Genomic DNA, 19285 nt, shown 5'->3' on the forward strand with positions numbered 1-19285 from the left:
CCTGTGCTTGCTCTCTCTCTGACAAATAAATAAATAAAATCTTTTAAAAAAAAATAATAGAATTCAAGAGTATAATTCTAAAACTAGTAAAGTTAATTTTTCTAAACAAAGAAAAATAAGCCAATTAATTCAAAAAGGGTTAAAGGAAAAAATTAGAAAAAGTTTAAATATATTGCTAACTGAGTAAGTGAAAATAAACTAAGTACTCTAATTAAAGGACAAAGTTGAGAGTTTTTTTTTAAAGCTAACTATATTATGATTATTAGAAGCCCACTTAAAAATAAACAACACAAAAATACTGAAAGTAAAATCATGAGAAAATATGTACCAAGAAAACTAACCAGAAGGAAGTTGGTATAGCTGTATTAAAAGTAGAAAAATAAATTTTAAAACAAAAACAATATGAGAGACAAAGAGGGCTAAAACATTAAATAAAACATTAAAAATTGGCAGAACTACAAGGAAAATGGACAGATCCAGTATGCTGAGAAGTAGCAGGTAACAGTGTATTCTCAGCAATCCAGGGTAGGCTTTGGGGAAGGAAGAGAATATTTGTGCTGAGACTCAGAGGATCCCAGATGTTGGCCAGATGAAAAGGATAGAACTGCTAAAGGAAAACAAGTGCATGGACATAGAGAACATAGCACTTTTGGAAAACTGCAAGTACTTTGATAAGACTCGGTGCCCAGAGGGCAGGCAATAATAAGGAAAAAATGAACTACAAATAGGAGTTTTATACATTTTGTTAGACTTTATCTTGAAGTAGGGAGTCGGTGAAGGCTGTTAAGCAGATGAAAGTCATGATCAAATTTTGACTTGAGACCAAGAATTCTGGTGGTGTTGGGCGGAGTGGTTTAGATGGGGTCCAGACTGGGTCTGTGAAGGAACTACATTTCTGGTCTCAGGGTCAGAGGATGATGCAGTAGTGACAGCAACTCCAAAACCAAGTATGGCAGTTCACATTTTGTGGGTCTTCACTTCGCTCTGGAGTGCCCAAGCTGAGGAGTTTCCTGCTTCACCTAGCCTTGGCGAATAACCATCATTTGGCCATATGTAAGGATGTCCTCTTTTCCCTCCCCCTGCCACATTGCATTACTGGATAGTCCTCATTCACCCACTTACTTACTTATTCATTCAATATTTTTTTACCAAATTATCATTGCATAGTACCCTTTTATAGGCATTAAGAATATAGCAGCAAGCAAAAGGGGAAAAAATCCCTGCTTTCATGGAGCCCACATTCTGAGTATCTGTGTGTATGTGTAGGAAGATAGAGACAATAAACATAATATATAAGTAAATTATAAGGGACATTAGAAAGTATTGTGGAAAAATAAAAGAGGGTAGGGAGTCAGTGCTGGAGCAAATAAGGGATTCTAATTTTAAGTAAGTGCTCACAGGAACACCTCTAAGAAGGAAACCTGAACTAAGACTCAAAGGTGGTGAGGAAGTAAGCTGTGGAAACAGCTGAAGGAAGAGTGTTCCAGGCAGAAGCAGGGTCCCTTTAACATTTGTCACATCTATTGACTTAAATGAGTTAGAGCAGTTACTCTGACACTTGAAATTTACCTTTGATGCTTCCTAGGATACATACCTTATATACATCCCTATTTCTCCCGTAGGATCAGAATATTACATTTAAAGAGGAAGTGATTTTAAAAACTGCCATAAATACACAGAATTACCCAGTGCCTTGAAGTTTTTCTTTTTCTTCTCTGGCATTCAACCCAACAGTTCTCACTGTTAACCTCTGTAGTAATTTGGCTTTTGTATAACAACTTGAGTGGCATTGAGTTTTGATAGATGGTCAAAACATCTTTGTTAGGAATGATATACAAATTGTTCTGGAAGATTATGTTGCAAATTTTTATTCTGAAAGCAAGAGAGGCTAAAAAAACCAAATTTCTTTGTAAATCAAATATTAGGAGATGGTGAAAATGAATTTCCCTCCAGCTTTGTCTTAGTTGACAATTCTTGGGGATAAGGTTGATTATTTTTACGATTCCTCATGGAGACTGTCAGAGCTGTCTGATGAAGTGCAGAAGGAGATTGTATAAAGAATAATATTCACATAAAATAATTTCTTTTTGAAGCTAAAGAAGAAAATTTGTCTTACATAGAGGGAAATTCAGGTCCCTTACTTCGGTTGTCTTGTTCTTAGTAAAAAATAGCATTTTTAATTTGGTACAATAACTTCAGAGGAGCAATTAATCTCAAAGAGAGTAAATAACATGGTCACACAACTATCATGTAGTCAGACAAGGATTTTATTAGATCCTCCCCTGGAAACTAAAGCCCTGGACAGAGACTCTTAGCCACCAGTGGTTTCCTTCCTAATGAAGAAGGACTAGCAGTGGTTGTTACTTGAGAATGTCCGTGAGAACACACCCACATAGGCCTCAGGTCCATACATTCTTATTCAAGTTCAAGGTGGGGTCTGGGAGCTTGTATTTTTTAAAAAGCTCCAAATGATGTAGATGCTCATTCTGGGTTGATAACCACCACAACACTAAGTTACTTGAATTTCAACTGAAGTGCTAAATGACAAGATCTGGCCCTACATTGGATGAACAATTCAGAAGCATTCCATTGACAGCGTGATTTTGTTGTTGTTGTTGTTTTTGAAAAAAAGACCTTTTGGGGAGGGGGGGGAATGCATGCAGTTTTAAAGAATTCTTTAAGAGAATATAGCACCAAAGAGAATCAGGGTTAGGACAAACATTAACTGATACTTTGAATTATTCATTACCATGTACAGTATAATGTAGTCGATGTACATGTTATTCAACCACTGAAGATATATCCATAACCTACCTGTAATAGGCCTGAATACTGACTTAATGTTTAACTAGATATATATTGAAACTTTTTAAAGAATGGGAAAAGGACCTTAGAAGCTTTTTTCTTATATTCAAAATATCTAATACTAATTCCCAAAGGTTTATGAAGGGGTACAGTTCAGAAGGTTTTTGTATCCACTCCAGAGAATATAATTATTTACTAGAAAATTCAGTGAGATCCTTACTAGGTGAACTAGACAAATTTTAAATTCCAGAAGTTGGACATTGTAGAAAAGTTTCTTTCATTTTAAAACAATGTGCTTGAGTCACAAAACTTAATAATATCAATATAAACATGATTTGAGTTCCAAAAGTTCATTTCTTAGCAAGTCTATTAAATTATAATGAGATTATTTATGTTACAATAAAATGCCCAATTAGAGTTTGTAAAGGAGGTCATATTGTAATTGAAATGTTATATAATTGCCCTGAAAAATAGTAGAAAACAATTCTTCTGTAATTACAGTATTTAAATCAAATCTTTAAACTGACTTCTATAGTGGGTATAAATGCATCAATGGAATGTCTTACAGAAAGCAAATTTTAACTTTGTATGTGTACTATGCCTTGAAGGCACCCTCTATAATTGTTTATTCAATAAAATGTATTGATGATGATCTCCATTTTATGTTAGGGGAAGATTATAAAAGAAAGTCACATATGCCTAGATGTTTAAAAAACATTTTAGAGTAGTAGCTTTCAAACATCAATTAATAAACAACTAAGGAGCCTGTATGTTTAAAATGCAGATTTAGGTTCAAATTACAGAAGTTTATATTCAGAAAGTCAGATATCTAGGAGCCTATAATTTTAACAAATACAAAATAAAAGGCTATAAAATTTGTCTGTAACTGTTTTGCTTTACACTTGTTGTCCTGGTATAATTTTTAATAACACACTTCTATCTCAGTGTGCTCATTTGAATGATAAATTATGGTCAGCTGAAGTATAGAGTGCCTGATATTTCCCAAAGTCTCCCAGTGGTAAAAGTTATGCTCCCAGAATTCCTAAACATCGCCCCCATCACCACCACCACCACCATAGTCACTGGTGCCTTCAGCTGTGTGATGCTCACGGAGTCATGTCTTAAAAACCCACAGACAATTCAAGTACTGTAGAAACTACTCCATAGGAAGTCTCCTTAGGTATTCTCTTGCTGGGGAATCCTCAGAAACCTTTTCTTTTCTTTTCTTTTCTTTTCTTTTTTTTTTCTAGTAAGTTCTTACGTTCCACATTCTAGTATTACAGCTATTCTATGTAAAATAGATAACAAGAATAAAAGGCCCAAACATAAATATGGAGAAAGCAGAGCATATTTTGGATAATGGTGAGAACAGAATACTCTAGGAATAGAAAAGAGTGAAACTGTACACTGGCCCAATTTGGGGCTCAAAGTAATGGAGAATTTCACTCTATTGGTGATTGGAATTATCGAAGATTTTGTATACTAAAATGAGGGCCAAGGGGCTCCTGCATGGCACAGTCAGTTAAGCGGCCAACTCTTGGTTTCCACTCAGGTCATGAGATCCAGCCCTGTGATGGGCTCCATGCTCAGGGCTGAGTCTGTGTGGAATTCTCTCTCACTCTCTGCCTCACCTGCTTGTGCTCTCTCTCTCTCTCAAATAAATAAATAAATCTTAAAAAAAAAAAAGAAGAAGAAGAAGAAGAAAAAGGCCTATGAACTGAAACCATCTGTTTCTTTTTTCTTGGTACATATGAAAATACTTGGTAAACAATAAAGGATATGAGCCATTATCAGGGTCATTGGGGGTTCAACAAAAATAGAACCAAGGGAATGGATAGAGAAAGAAAAGGGGGAAAAAAGGAAGAGGGGAAATTTGAAATGGTTGAGAGAAAGCCAGGGCTACATCAGGACATCTTGGAATTATGAGGAAGTAGAGGACCACAGACTAAAAATTCATGGCTTTGTTGGTGGGATGGAGGGGAATGGAGTGAAAACTTCTCTAAGACTAATTTTTAAGTTTAAAGAGCTTTCTAAGAAGTAGTTTCACCTGACAATTGACAGTGCCTTTATTTAAAATAACAACAACAACAACAAGGCTGTGTCTTTCCTGTCTACCAAAAACCTGTCTCTCCAGTCCAAGGAATACTTTCCTTGAATATTTATCTTCAGTGATAAATTTAAAAGTACTAGCAATTTGTAACTTAGCTTCATATGTGTGCACAGCATTTCTTATTTATTAATGAGTAGTGAATGACACATAAGGGAAAATGTCTACTGATGTTTATATTATCGAGCAAATAATTTCATGTCCCAATTTTTCAGGAAACATTTTAACAAAAGCATTTTCTCCTGATAGTACATCTTCTTCTCAGAAGTCTTTTTTTTTTTTTAAAGATTTTATTTATTTATCAGAGAGAGAGAGGGGGAGAGAGCGAGCACAGTCAGACAGAATGGCAGGCAGAGGCAGAGGGAGAAGCAGGCTCCCCGCTGAGCAAGGAGCCGGATGTGGGACTCGATCCCAGGACGCTGGGATCATGACCTGAACCGAAGGCAGCTGCTCAACCAACTGAGCCACCTAGGCGTCCCACAGAAGTCGTTTTTAATAACCATATGCTATCTAACTTGTACATGTAACAAAATTTCTCAACAACCATCAACCTTCTTTGGTGCACTTTAAGACTCTTTTTTGGGGGACTTCTGGGTGGCTCAGTGGGTTAAAGGTCTGCCTTCAGTTGGGCTTATGATCTCAGGGTCCTGGGATAGAGCCGCACATGAGGCTCCCTGCTCAGCAGGTGGTCTCCCCGCCCCATCCCCCTTCCCCGCTACCCGCTTGTGCATTCTCTCTCTCTCTCAAATAAATAAATAAAATCTTTTTTTTTAAAGATTCTTTTTCTTGTACATATAATATTGAGATGAATCTCTCTAGGCATAAGGTTTTTCCTTGAGGATATGTTCGTAACAGTAAAATTATTGGGTCAAGCAGTATGAGTATTTTTGAGACATATGATACATATTTCCAAGTTACTTTGAAAATAGAGTTGTACTCTATACATGTTCTGCAGTATGTTAAATTTATCAAGCTTTATTTTGATAATAAATTATATTTATTTTTCTTAGTTTACATCACTTTGATTACTAGTTGAGTCAAATCTATTTACCCATAAATTTTCCTTTGTTTTAAGTTTTCTATTTGTACTACTGCTTATTTATTAATTGCGATCATGTTTTTTCTTAAAAATTTTGAAGAATTTTATAGTCTATGGCTGTCATCATATTCTTGATCATACTATATTTTTCCCCAACCAGATTGTGATCTACATTTTAAAGATTTTAGTGTATTCTTTTTGATCACATAGACATTTAATTTTTTATTATTTTTACTGTGTTATTGTGATCCTACTTTTAAAAGTACACCCACATATTGATTTTCTCTAATTAAGTATTTATATTTTTATTTTGAATTTGAATTTGAATAAGTTTATTTGGGGATTTATTACCTACAGCTATCCCCAGTATATATGGAATTTCTTCTTGTTTGTGAATGGTATAAAAAAAGACTCCAAATTTTTTTCGTAAGCCAGATACTTGTCTCACAACAATTTATTAATCCCTTCCTTCTTTACTAACGGTAACACTTCTTCCACTATAAGTAAAAAGAACTTCATTCTAGGCAATCTCTCTTACTTCTCCGATATGTCTATTCTTATGATATTGCATACCATACTAACTATTATACTTTATGTTTTTGATAAAAAGAAACTACCAAAGCAGTTTACAGCAAATCAGGATAATTTTACTTCATCTGGACCAGAAATTCTGAGCTTCAACCTACATGTGTGAAATAGGTTAGTTCAGGATTCTAAGTAATCAAATAAAGACTTTTCATAAAAAGTGAGTTTTAGGTATTTTTTTTTCAAGACCAGAAGGTCACTTAAAAGATGGAATGTTCCAAAACCACATCATTAAGAGAATAAAGGATTAGTAGTGTCTTTTTCTGTTAATTATTTCTAACCACCTTCCATGCTGTGACACCAAATGAGATGTAGGCTTTTTCTTTTCCTAAGTGATTAGTACACATAATGAACCATGACAGGTAATTATCATGACCCTTGAAATTTTAATATATAGGAACATAGCCACAGTGTTATTTTTAAAACAGATCTCCTAAATTGTTTTCTATTAAAATCCTTAGCCTTCAAATTAATTCTAACCCTGTCCAAGTGCCAGCATTTTATCTTAACCACTGTAGGATGAGGTCCTCTTCTCTCACCACCTCCACCTTCACAGAGAGAAATCTTAGTGAAAAATGGGCTCAGATGTACAAAGCCTGTATTGTTAGAGCTTGAGTCCACACCTCCTGAACACCATTTTATTAATCTTTCAACCTTGCCTTCACCACTTTCATATCTTCCCATGCTATTGTTTCATTGCCTCATTGAGACAGAGTCATAGTATGGTTCATTTCATCCAGGAGAGATATGTATATTTTCTTGTGTTAGAAAACAAACATACAACATTGCCCAGTCTGAACCAGTAATATTAATAGGAATGTGTTGACAAGCAAAGACAGTTTCTTCCTCAAGTGCCTTTACCTACTATGTACATTTGTTCAACATTTCCATCATCAAGAATTCAGATGTTAGATCTTTATTTTCCTCTAGACATTCAAAAATATGTGAAAGAATATACTTTATCCACAGGCAGATTTTCCATATCCATTTAACTATGGCTCCGGAGAGCATTTATCAACAGAAGCTAAACATATGGACTTTCTAAAATTAAGAAAACCTTTTTGGAACTTTAAGAGACTTTTGAATAGTGTTGGATGCAACAAGCTGTAGTGAATTATTCAAAAACAGGAGATCAAAGGAATAAAGAAAACTATTTTGTGCTATAGAACCAAAACTTTATAAATTAATACGTAAGGATATTCAAGATTGTTTAATTTGGTGGCATGGAAGAGAATCAAATGAATTGAAGAAATTTTTATAAATCTTTCTTTTTTTTTAATTAAAGATATCTGCTGATTTGAATATGCCACCTCTGCTTTACTCCAATGTTCAACAGTTTCTTAATATAAATTGAGAAAAATGCATTTAATTTCACAAATGTTCCTCATTCTCTGCAATGAGAAATATATACACACAGTTTAATATTCTTATGAAATTAAATATATAAGAAAGAAAAATCCTCCACAGACCTTTCTATATTAGCATCCTTGTGATATTTTAAATCTTCAGCTATTTCAAAAGTGGAACAACAACATTTCAAAAAGATAAAGCTATAGAGGCATAGTCAGATCTTAAGTCTCTTGAAAGAAAAATGTAAGTGTAAAGGAAAAAGTTACATGTAATAAGATTTAATAGTTGTGAGAAATGTCAGACAAAAACCCATAGAGTTCTCTAGAGAAAATAGCTTTGGGGAAGACAGAAGAGAAACGAGGTGTTATACAGAGTGAGGTTTTAGAAGTAAAGAAAATAGAAACAGTAATAGCAGAAAAAGAACAAGAATTAAAGAGAAGATTAAATCAAAGGGTAGTATGTAAGGGATCCCAACACTTTCTCCTTGGTCCATCTGATAGAACATTAAAGCACTAAGAAATTTTCCCAAAAGAGAATGATGACCTATGTCAGCATCAGATTGTTTCTATGAATGGGAGCTAAGGAAAAGTGACGAATGTGGCACCTTAATTGGAAAAACAACCAGCATACAACATGCCTTGAGTGCAGGGCTAGCACCTTAGCAATGAAGATAGGGCCATGATGAGGGCCAGTGCTCTTATCTGGAGATCACCATGCCTCTTTTGGGAGTTAACTTAACTTCCTCAATATAGAACAGAGGCAATTTCAAGCGAGATACCTAAAAAAATTCTTGGAGTCTCTAAATAGACTGAATGTGGCTGATGCAGAAAAGAAAACGTTCCAAAGTGATAATCAATCATGGACAATTTTACATTAAGTAAGATCAAAGACCCAGGACATCCCATCAGAACTTAAGACATCAAAGTCATGTTCAGTGGATAAAGTAAAAGGTGATTAACAGTGAACACAATCCCAGAATTTTCCTTACTGTTAAGTGTTACTGAATTTCTTTAATGCAGAGTTATATCTTCCATAATATCATGTAAGAAAATAGATGAAATCCTTTATCAAATACAAACTGTTTTTTTTTTTAATTTTATCTATTTATTTGTTGAAGAGAGAGACAGAGAGCACAAGCTGGGTGAGCAGCAAGCCAAGGGAGAGGGAGAAGCAGGCGCCCTGCTGAGCAAGGATCCAGACGTGGGACTCGATTCCTAGAACCTGGGATCATATGACTTGAGCCGAAGGCAGCCATTTAACCAACTGAGTCACCCAGGTGCCGCTACACCTCAGTTTTTCACTTGAATCATGATACGTGCACATTACTACCACCTAATGGTAATACACCTAAATTGCAGAAGTAGTATTTAATGCTAATCTGATCATTAAGTATGACATTAAGCTATAGGATCCATTATATTTTTATTGCTAACACATTTCTAAGAAGATGCCAATGAAGTTATTGAATCTAGAGCTGGACATAACCTTAAAGTTCATTTCTTTTAAAACCATGAAAGTTAAATCTGTTTGTTGTTACACAGTTAGTGACATAGAAAGGAACCACCCACCAGTGCATATAAATGCCTGTACTGAGTAGTATGAGAATTACATGTTTATTATCATCACCTATGAAGCATCTTCTTAGCAATCATCCTTCACCTGATTAGCTGATTAACGTGTAGTCAGTCATAAATTTAAACCTTTTCATTTATAATCATTCTTACAGAGTGGAAAGGACATTTTGTGTGTTGCGGCTGATAAATTGTAGTCCCCTATATACCATTCTCCACACATACTTCTTTGTCACTTGCCAGGATCCCCTACTCTTCTTACTCAAATACCCTGGAACTCTAAATTTGGTTGTTCTGAGTCGCTGAACCACTTTGTACATGAGAAGTTGAAAGAGAATAAAAAGGAACACGAATTCATTATAGCATCGTATGGTGACAGAAGGTAGCTACTTTTGTGGTAAGCACAGCATAATGTAATCAAATCACTATGTCGTACACCTGAAACTAATACAACATCGTGTGCCAACTATACCTCCATTTTAAAAATGTAAAAGTAAAAAAGGACATGGGGCTCCTGGGTGGCTCAGTCAGTTTTGTGTCTGACTCTTGATTTCAGCTCAGGTTATGATCTCAGGGCTGTAAGATCAAGCCCCACGTGGGGCTCTACACTGGACGTGGTGCCTGCTTAAGATTCTTTCTCTCCCTCTACCTCTCTCTAGCTCTCTCCCTCTCTAAATAAACAAACAAATAAATAGATATTTCAGCCCCAAATTTATGTGTTCCAGGATTATTTATTTTATTTTTTTTAAAGATTTATTTACTTAGTTGAGAGAGTGTATGTGCATGTAAGTCTGGGGAGCGCAGAAGGAGAAAATCTTCAAACAGACTCCTTGATGAGTGTAGAGCCCTATAGGGGGCTTAGTCACACGACCCAGGAGTTTGTGACCAGAGTGGAAACCGAGAGTCAGATGCTTAACCAACTGAGCCATCCAGGCACCCCCAAGATTACTTAAATAAATTTCAATTTCTTATGTAAAAGAATGAACACAATTAACAATGTGTATATAAAGTAGCAAACATGAATGTGACTTAGCACCCGTTGTATGAACTGCACAGAAGCAAGTGTAGAGATTCATCAATTTTACATCAGCTGATCACCTCAGGCAGCCCTAGATGAAAACACACATTTTCTTAGATATTTGCGAGAGAGAATGGGTGAGAAGGACCTAAGGTATGTCACACATAAGGCCTGTGCCCGTGACCAGCTGGGGCCAAAATCGGGCTGTGAACAGCTTTGTTAGCTGTACGAAAGAGCTTCAGACTTTCCCAAGAGCCATGGAAAGCCCATAAAGAGGTTATACCAGGAAGAGAACATGATCAGATTTGTTTTAGGAATCTCCTTCTGGCTTTAACTGAAGAATGGAGAAGGAGTGGTCAGAGCGGTGAACGGTGAGACAGATGCCTAGAATGGTGCCTGGCAAATAAGAGAAAATGATGAATAAGTGAGTGCGTGTGATAGCAGAGAGACCAATTATGATGCTGTTGTTGAAATCCAGGCAGGAGAAAGATTTCCTGGGCCAGCACGGTATCTTGTCCTCAAATGTGCATTAGGGTTAAATGTCTAATGAGTCTACAAAGCTAAGAACATCATCTATGTATTTACGTCATGTGCCGGAATCAAAGAAAAATTTCTCAATTTTGTTAGACAAGACAGCATTTCCTTTTTAACAGTTTCCTTTCCTTAAAAATGTTGTCTTTTACCACTAAGTTGCTTTACTTCTGAGCTGACAGTTTTGCTGATGACTTCCATCACTAAGCTTTGGAAGGCTTGCCCATACATTTTCTTCTTTCTCATTTGGCAGTGCACATTTCTTCTCTCATTCTTCACAGCAAGGTTCAAACACATAAGCTTTCTAATTACTAACATCGAGGGAAGGAAGACATTGGAGAACAAACATTTGAGAGTAAGCAGACGCACACCTAGTGAGTTATTGTAGAGAATCTCAATCAGTTGATGGCATTATCATTTTATCATTCCTAATGTTGACAGATCGATCTTGGGTAGGATTCAAAACACTCATCATCACCGAAAATAGTTAATTATTTGTGGGGGATCACATGTTGCTGGCAACACAGGGCTGTGTACACAGAAGGCAAATGAAAAGACGTACTGGGTTTATTAATCTGTAACTTTTTTATAATGAACATTAATGAATTCATTCCTAAACTGATGGATACTTTCACTAGACAGTAAAGCTTTCCACCTCCTTGTTAATCCAGGGTCCTTCTTGCTTTGTTTTAGAGCTGTTTGTGATTTCCCAGAACGAGCAACAACCGTTTTCCTTTCTGCTAAAGTAGAGTTCGTAGCCTCATAAAATGCAAAATGCTCAGGCTTGGTCATCATACTGATTTAGGTCTTAGGACACTTCAGCTTGGCAACCATGTATAAATTATCACACCTTTCTGAGTCTTTGCCTTATCCTATAAGTAATGATCACAGTCTCAAATAAGTGCTGGAGAGGTTTAACTAGATTATGTTCAGAAGTCTACCACAACGCCAGGTACATAAAAGTAAGTTAATAAAAGTTATATAATATATGCCTTTATGACCATTCTGCCTAATTAAAAAAAAAAAGTTCTGCAAAGATATCTTTGCCATACTTAAAACATTAGATGAGCTAAAAAATATTTTTAAACAGGAGTTCAAAGGTAATCAGACTGGTGTTATTTGAATTCTAGACTTCTACTCAGAAGATTTCATTAAATTCTTTAAAAGTGGGATGTACTCTGCTTTCTTCTTTCATAATACAGATGTTAAGCTTAATTTAATTTAGATAAAAATACTAACTTGAAGTGTTTAGAGTATTAGTTGCAATCAGATGTGTTTTCCACTTTCTCATTTCTTACCACCAGTAGGTGTCAGTTAGATTTTAATCACAGGTATTGTTGATGCTAAATATCCTTGGGAAACTCTCTATGGTACGATGATAGAAATGCAGAACAAATTTGATCTTGGAAGCTATCAGACCATCATGAGAGTTGAGAGTAGTAAGTGGCACTAGGTCAGCCTATATCCTCTTGAGCAGCGGGTCCCATTGTGTATCCCGAGGACCACTGGAAGGTTGAGTTGTGACAAGAGGTATGTGAGTCCATGGGTTTGCTAAGCATGGTCTACAGAAAATCAGTATCATGTACCCACGTATGTGTACAGCTGTTTTTCAAAGGTGTAAAAATCCTGTTGGGGTTAGAAAAATTCATTCGAAGTCATCACTGAGTTTGTGAGTAGTGTTTCACTATGTGCTTTCTCAACTCACAGCTGCATAAGATACAAGTGCTCTCACATGGACCGTTTGGAAATTTTTTTTTAATTATTTTATTTTTTCAGTGTTCCAAGATTCATTGTTTATGTACCATACCCAGTGCTCCATGCAATACGTGCCATCCCTAAATCCACCACCACCATCACTCACTCCACTAAATCCTAAATCACTCATCCCTTCACCCCTCTCCCCTCTAAAACCCTCAGTTTGTTTCTCAGAGTCCACCATGAGAGTCTCTCATGGTTCGTCTCCCCCTCCGATTCCCCCAATTCACTTTTCCTTTCCTTCCCTTAATAACCTCCATGTCATTCCTCATGCTCCACAAGTAAGTAAAGCTATATGATAATTGACCCTCTCTGCTTGACTTATTTCACTCAGCATAATCTCCAAACCCGTGCATGTTTATGCAAAAGTTGGGTATGCATCCTTTCTGATGGCTGAGTAACATTCCATTGTACATATGGACCACATCTTCTTTATCCATTCATCCACTGAAGGGCATCTTGGCTCTTTCCACAATTTGGCGATTGTGGACATTGCTGCTATGAACATTGGGGTACATATGGTCCTTCTTCTCACTACATCTCTGTCTTTGGGCTAAATACCCAGTAGTGCAGTTGGACACTTCAAACAGAGTCCTTGTGCTTGAAGATCAAGGATTTGGAGGATAGCAACTTAGAACAGAGAAATCATGGCACGTCCAGATGGCATTTGGAGAGGTTACTAACAGTCCAAGCTGGGGAGTAATGTCATGAGGAACTTAATAATAGAATAATAAAGGTGCTACAGAAAAACTAGGAAGGATGCATGGACTTCTTTATTGATGAGAGAAAGGAAAGCAAGATAATTTTTAGCCTACAAATGTATTAATTTTTTTATTACATAGGTCCTTCAGGGTGGGGTTATCAAGTCAGCAGAGAGACTGTCTTTCAGGACCAGGTTGCCCTTGAGAGCTCAGCCTCTTCAGTGCTGTAAGAGGGGCAGGGGACGAGAAGGGAGCTGGTCCCACATTTTGAGGCCCAGTTTCCCACTGACATATCTGCCAGTCCACAGGGCTCTCTCTTCCCTCATTTTAGGTGTGAAAATATAAATATAAAGCCCAGTAAAAGCAGGTTTTAAAAAAGTAAAATAAAACAGGAAAACTTACGTTGCTATGATAAAAGAACCACCGAGATCCTAAAGAACTGAGGGGATAAATCTTGACTTCTTTACCAGAAAGAGCATTCTATGAAGATAAGTTGTGACAGGGGGGATGCAGCAGGTTTGCAGCCAAGGGTGGCCTTAGGAGAACCATTGGCTAAATCCCCACACTGGAGCGTCAAGCCAAGACTTGGGCAGCTGTGTATTTATATACCTGGGTTGGAGTGGTGGCAGAGAGCCTTTGGAAGAATGCGAGCTCAGCATGTCTCCTGATCAAAGGAAACATGCGAAACCTAGACCAAGTAAATGTACTCCGCTGTCTGTGGTTCCACTGTCTGTGGCTTATCTCCCCACTCACCAGAGAATGTTGCTTTCTCTATGGCTCTGCATGTTCAAAAAAGACATGGGGGAAAAAACTTAAATCGTTGATATTAAGCAAGGTTGAGAAACTCTGAAGCTAGCCCCCTGTGGTAAGATATAGAAATTAGAAACGATAATACAAGCACCAGAAAATAGAACCTATTAATTAAAAAAAGGTCAAGGACTTGGGGCTATTTAGTTAAGAGAAGAGATGCCAAAGGAAAGACTTAACAATGGCTTTTAGCAAAATAAATATGTTATAGTGAAAATGTAAATCTTGGGGTTTTTTTGTTTTGGGTTTTTTGTTTTGTTTTGTTTTTTGTTTTTTGTTTTTTTAAACCATTGAGGCAGAATAGGGAGCTAGAGATGGCAGTAAGGCATATTTAGGCTAGACATGAAGAAGGACTTCTAGGTTGTAAGGGATGTCTATTCTAATGAAAAGGAAATATTGTTTCACTGCTTATGATGTACTCTGGCTTCAAGGATGTTTTACCTCTTATTTTTAAAAGGTTAAATAACGATTGGTTCTTTGCTCCGAAATAAAAAGGTTCACATTTTTTGCTCTTGCTTGTCTAAAAAAAAGGACCTCAAGGAATCAAAAAAACTAATCAAATGACTTCCATACTAAGTAATTTTTTTTAATTCACCCCAAACAAATATTCATTCTTTAAATCTCCCTGAAAATAGAAGATTCTATCTTAAGTATTTAAATTTTTGGAAAACATTATCTCTTTAAAATAAGACATGTATGTGTCTATACTAAGGGCTTGAAAAATCTGTAGGATAACAGTGTGATGAGCTTCACTTGTGTATACACACACAGATGTACTCACCATCACACACCGGCATAGCAACTAAATTTTAAGTGCTGTCAAAAATCTTCAACCATTAGAAAAATGACAAATGTATTCATTGTACTTCTGTTTACACATGTAACCTTGTATAATTATTTACGTAGGCTCCTTCTTGAATATTAACACACAGAAACAAATCAGGCTTGAAATGGAAGATATTCGAAATGCACAGACACTACTGGAAATCATGATAAATACGAAGGTGCTCACCCAAATCAGAACTTGCACAGAAATTCGGGTGCAAACAAAGCCTCACACATGAATTTGCTTATTGAATCCTTCCCTAGACTGGATACTAAGTGGCTTTGGTTTTATCCCTGAAAGATCATCCTGCGGAATTGAAACATAGCTATAAAATCCATTCTTGGAAGAAAAGTAATTTGTTTTTAATATTAAATTATTAAAATTGAGCTCTTTTACACAATTCCAAAAACTACAGTGACGGAGCAGAATCGTCGGCAGTTTCTATGGCAGCAATTTCTCATTTTATGTCTTCTTCACAGCCGCCTGATTACGACACAGGATTAGTAATGGTTATTAATTCCTAACACAAAGTAAAAACAATTCATGTTTCATTAGACCTGGCCATTACCCAATCATTTCCAGATATTGTGCCTGCCAGGAAATATTTAATAGGAAACTGATAGTAGCATGCTCTCTTAGACCTCTCAGGGGAAATAGATGAGGAGAAAATCTAAGTGAGACATAGGGGAATAAAATATAGGGACGGTGGTGATGACGCAAGGAAGAGGACCCCTGTTAATGGCAGCCAGTGCGCAGTCAGGGCGCTCCTGCTTGGGAATGGCTGTGCTGAGACCTCTGCTTTCTGAGCCATGGGGGACAGCAGTGTTCTTTTTTCAGCTTGATTCTTCCAGCTTTAGGTCTTGGCAGTAAACCTTCTCAGACCCGAAAGGGAAAACATTTCCCCTGTTGCCAGTTCCACTGAGATGGAAGTGAGTTCTTCCCCTCCAGACCTCACGCCTAAGTGAACCTATAGGTGTCCTTCACAACTACAGTCTTCTGCAATATCTGAGAGAGTGATTTGGCTTTTATTTACAAACAAAAGAGTGATTAATATTACTTTGTGAACAGTGACATATTAAGGAGCAGATTGAAAGACTCTTCTAGCTTTAGTTCATTTAAGCTTGAAAAATACAGGGAAAAAAAATCTAACCTTTCAATATTTTATACGTCTGACTTCTCAATAGCTCTCATTAGTTGTCTGATCAGTGGGGACATAGCTTTTCTATATACAGATGGCCAGCTCTGGTTGTCAGCCAGTGTCTGTACAAGGCTGGGAGAGGGTGGGGGCTATCCACGGCAGCCCCAGGAGGGTGCCTTTCCCAGGGGTGTTAGCATTCCCGGGGTGCGGACTAGGGAACCACCCTGGAGCCTGGGAAGACTAGTGATCTCAAGGATGGGGCAAGAAGGAGTGTCTGAAGATGCCTCACTGGGGACAAGGAAAGAATCCACATCCCTGTGCCTTCTGGGCCATTTCTGCCTTTGGCAATGACATTTCCTACTGATGAGTAATACCTCTGAGATGCGTCCTCAGTAAGAAGCTTCCACTCCCACAGTCACCTCCGGGACAAAGTTGAGAGGTTCCAGGCAGACCCCCCTCACTGAAGAACAGATGCTTGATACTTTCTCGTGAATTTGCATTTCCTTATTCCCTTCCTATACCACGGACTTCTGAACTTCCACCCCGGCCCTAGAAAAACATGGCGTTACTGTTCTTGTACACTCACAAGAGTGAGTTCTACATTTGAGAAGAGAATCCGGGTACTGAAGGAAGAGCTGAGATGGAAAGAAGGTAGGGAGGCAACAGTCCTCAAAATTGCCTTGCTGTCTAACCACGGACACCTCTGCTGCTGCTTATCTCCCACGGCATGTGGTAGAAATAAATTAGTCTGAGTAAATCTGGTCAAAGTATGAGGCTAGGAAAAAAAAAAAATACCAATACTTATTTCACCCTTACTTCCCCTTTTATATTGTAAATTTGAAATATTCTTAAAAGAATGAATATAATAGGACTGAGAAATATGAAAAAAAAAATAAGCTTTTTGTTGAACTAGGAACATCAGGGACCTGCAGAGAAGTTACTCTCGGTAAGATTCTGGAAGATTTAGGAGATTTTCATGAAGTGTTTGGCCCTGAGAAGGAAGGCTGTGCCCAGGAAGCCTGCTGTCCTCCTTCTTACCCTATGCCTCAAGTTACCGTTAATACTACTAGATCAAGTTCCTATGATCCAGATCAGGATTTCTCATCCTTGGCCCTGTGGACATTCAGAGCCAGATAATCGTCTGTGTAGACAGCTATATATCCATTGTAGGATGTTGAACAACACCCTTGGCCTCTGCCCACTAGCTGTAGCAGCAAACCCACTCTCCTGAGCTATGACAACCAGAAATGTCTCCCAACATTGCCAAGGGTTCCCAGGGAAGTTTGGAGAGTGGGTAGAGACAAAACCATCTCTGACTGAGAACCACTGATCCAGAGTAAGCATTCCAAACCGGGCTCTGTATTTCACCATGCTCCAGGAGAAAGTGGTACAGGCTTGAGAACCTTGAGAACCGGTACAGGCTGTCTCCTCTTCTTAAAAATTCCTCCTGCATGTCAGCATTTTAAAATCTCTCAGAAGGGCACGTGGGTGGCTCAGTGGGTTAAACCTCTGCCTTTGGCTTAGGTGATGATCCCAGGGGCCTGGCATCGAGTCCCGCATCAAGCTCTCTGCTCAGCAGGGAGCCTGCTTCTCCTCATCTCTCTCTGTCTGTCTCTCTGCTTACTTGTGATCTCTCTCTCTCTCTCTGTCAAATAAATAAATAAAATCTTAAAAAAAAAAAAAAAAACCTCTCAGAAGTCCAGCCTAACTTTGTTTGAACGAAAGCCAAATGTGTTTAAGTATGTTATCCATGTTTTCCACTAACATCTATAAGTATTTATGACTCTTTGCCCTTTTGTATGGGCTTTAACCAACAGAGCCTCCTATAGTGAATAATTTATCTTATTATTTTGATGCTTCATGTGATCAAAAATCTCTGAACATGAACATAACCATTTTTTGTGAATGTGTTTCAAGGTCATGAGAGAGAGATCTTTTTGTGAGGAGAGACACATTTTGTTTTTTCCAGAAACCTGAAAATTTGGGGAAGAGTCAGAGCAACAGAGGAGAGACAAAGAGGGAGCTGGCAGCAAAGGTCCTAATCAGAACTTCAAAGGAAATTGCATGCTGGCTGCCTCTCCCTTTCCCCTCCAGAGTATCAGACAAAACCAAATTGGCACAATGAGAGGAAGAAAAGCAGCAGTACCTGCTCTCTGCTAGTACCTCTAAATGACTATGCAGTGAAGATTACATACATCTATGATATTGTCATATATTATAACGAAAGAAAAAAAATTCCTGTACATAAGCTCAAGTGAGCAAATGACAAGTGAATGAGTGACTCATTCAGGTAAACAACAAATTGAAAAGTTGTACGAATTCCAGAAAGGATTCATAGAGACTACAGCTAGAAACCGGGAAGACTTCAGGGGCCAAAGAGCTCACTCTTGTCCTGTCCTAGTCCCTTTGCCCTGCCTTCCTTTCTCTCTCGCTCTCACTGCCTTCATAGCTTCTCTCCTCTTCTGTTCCAGCCTCCTCTCCATGGACAGCCTCTGCTTTCTCACTGTCCCACACTCCTCACAACTTCACTTGGCTCATGACTTTATGTTGTCCTGAGGCTGACTTCAGCTCTGGTTCTATATGATCTATTCACAAATGACTTGAGTGTCCACGGCCATCCAGTGAACTGGTTAGCCCTGGATTGGGTGTTTGCCTTTGGTCTGGTAATCTGCAGCCAGAGGAAGAGGGGACAGGCACAAATTACTTATAGGGCCGCCCAGACCTGCCCATTCAGCAGACCATAAGGGCCAAGGCAGCTCTTAAAGAAAGAGGTCATGGATGAGACAAAACCCCCAAACGCAGCTGTTACAACACACCATCATGTTTAGTTTACAACAATGTGCTGACAGAAACCATAAGAATAATAATAGTAACAACCACTAGCATTTGTTGAACAGTTAAGTGCTAACTGTGTGTATGTCAGGTGCTTTTCTAAATGTTTTTTAGTGGTTCACTCATGTTTTCTCGTAACAGACCTATGAAGTAGATAACAGTTATTTTACCCCCTTACAGGTGAGGAAACACAGAATGCAAGAAGTTAAGTTCCCCACAT

The 19285-nt window shown here is 37.8% G+C and overlaps 1 protein-coding gene across 4 annotated transcripts in view; it reads left to right on the forward strand.

Moving 5' to 3' along the window:
• Positions 1–19285, forward strand: part of KCNQ5 (potassium voltage-gated channel subfamily Q member 5) — a 532298-nt gene that overhangs the window by 265035 nt on the left and 247978 nt on the right. Inside the window, exon 1 of one of the 4 annotated variants that reach the window (XM_082729776.1) lies at positions 16818–16884. The exons of the other annotated variants lie outside the window; for them this stretch is intronic. Coding sequence (XP_082585902.1) covers positions 16874–16884 — 11 coding nt within the window. The 5' untranslated portion in view covers positions 16818–16873. Of the gene's footprint in view, positions 1–16817; positions 16885–19285 lie in introns of those variants that run through there. 4 annotated transcript variants of the gene reach the window in all.

Source organism: Mustela nivalis (assembly GCF_964662115.1).
Source record: "Mustela nivalis genome assembly, chromosome: 5".
NCBI classification, from domain to species: Eukaryota; Metazoa; Chordata; class Mammalia; order Carnivora; family Mustelidae; genus Mustela; species Mustela nivalis.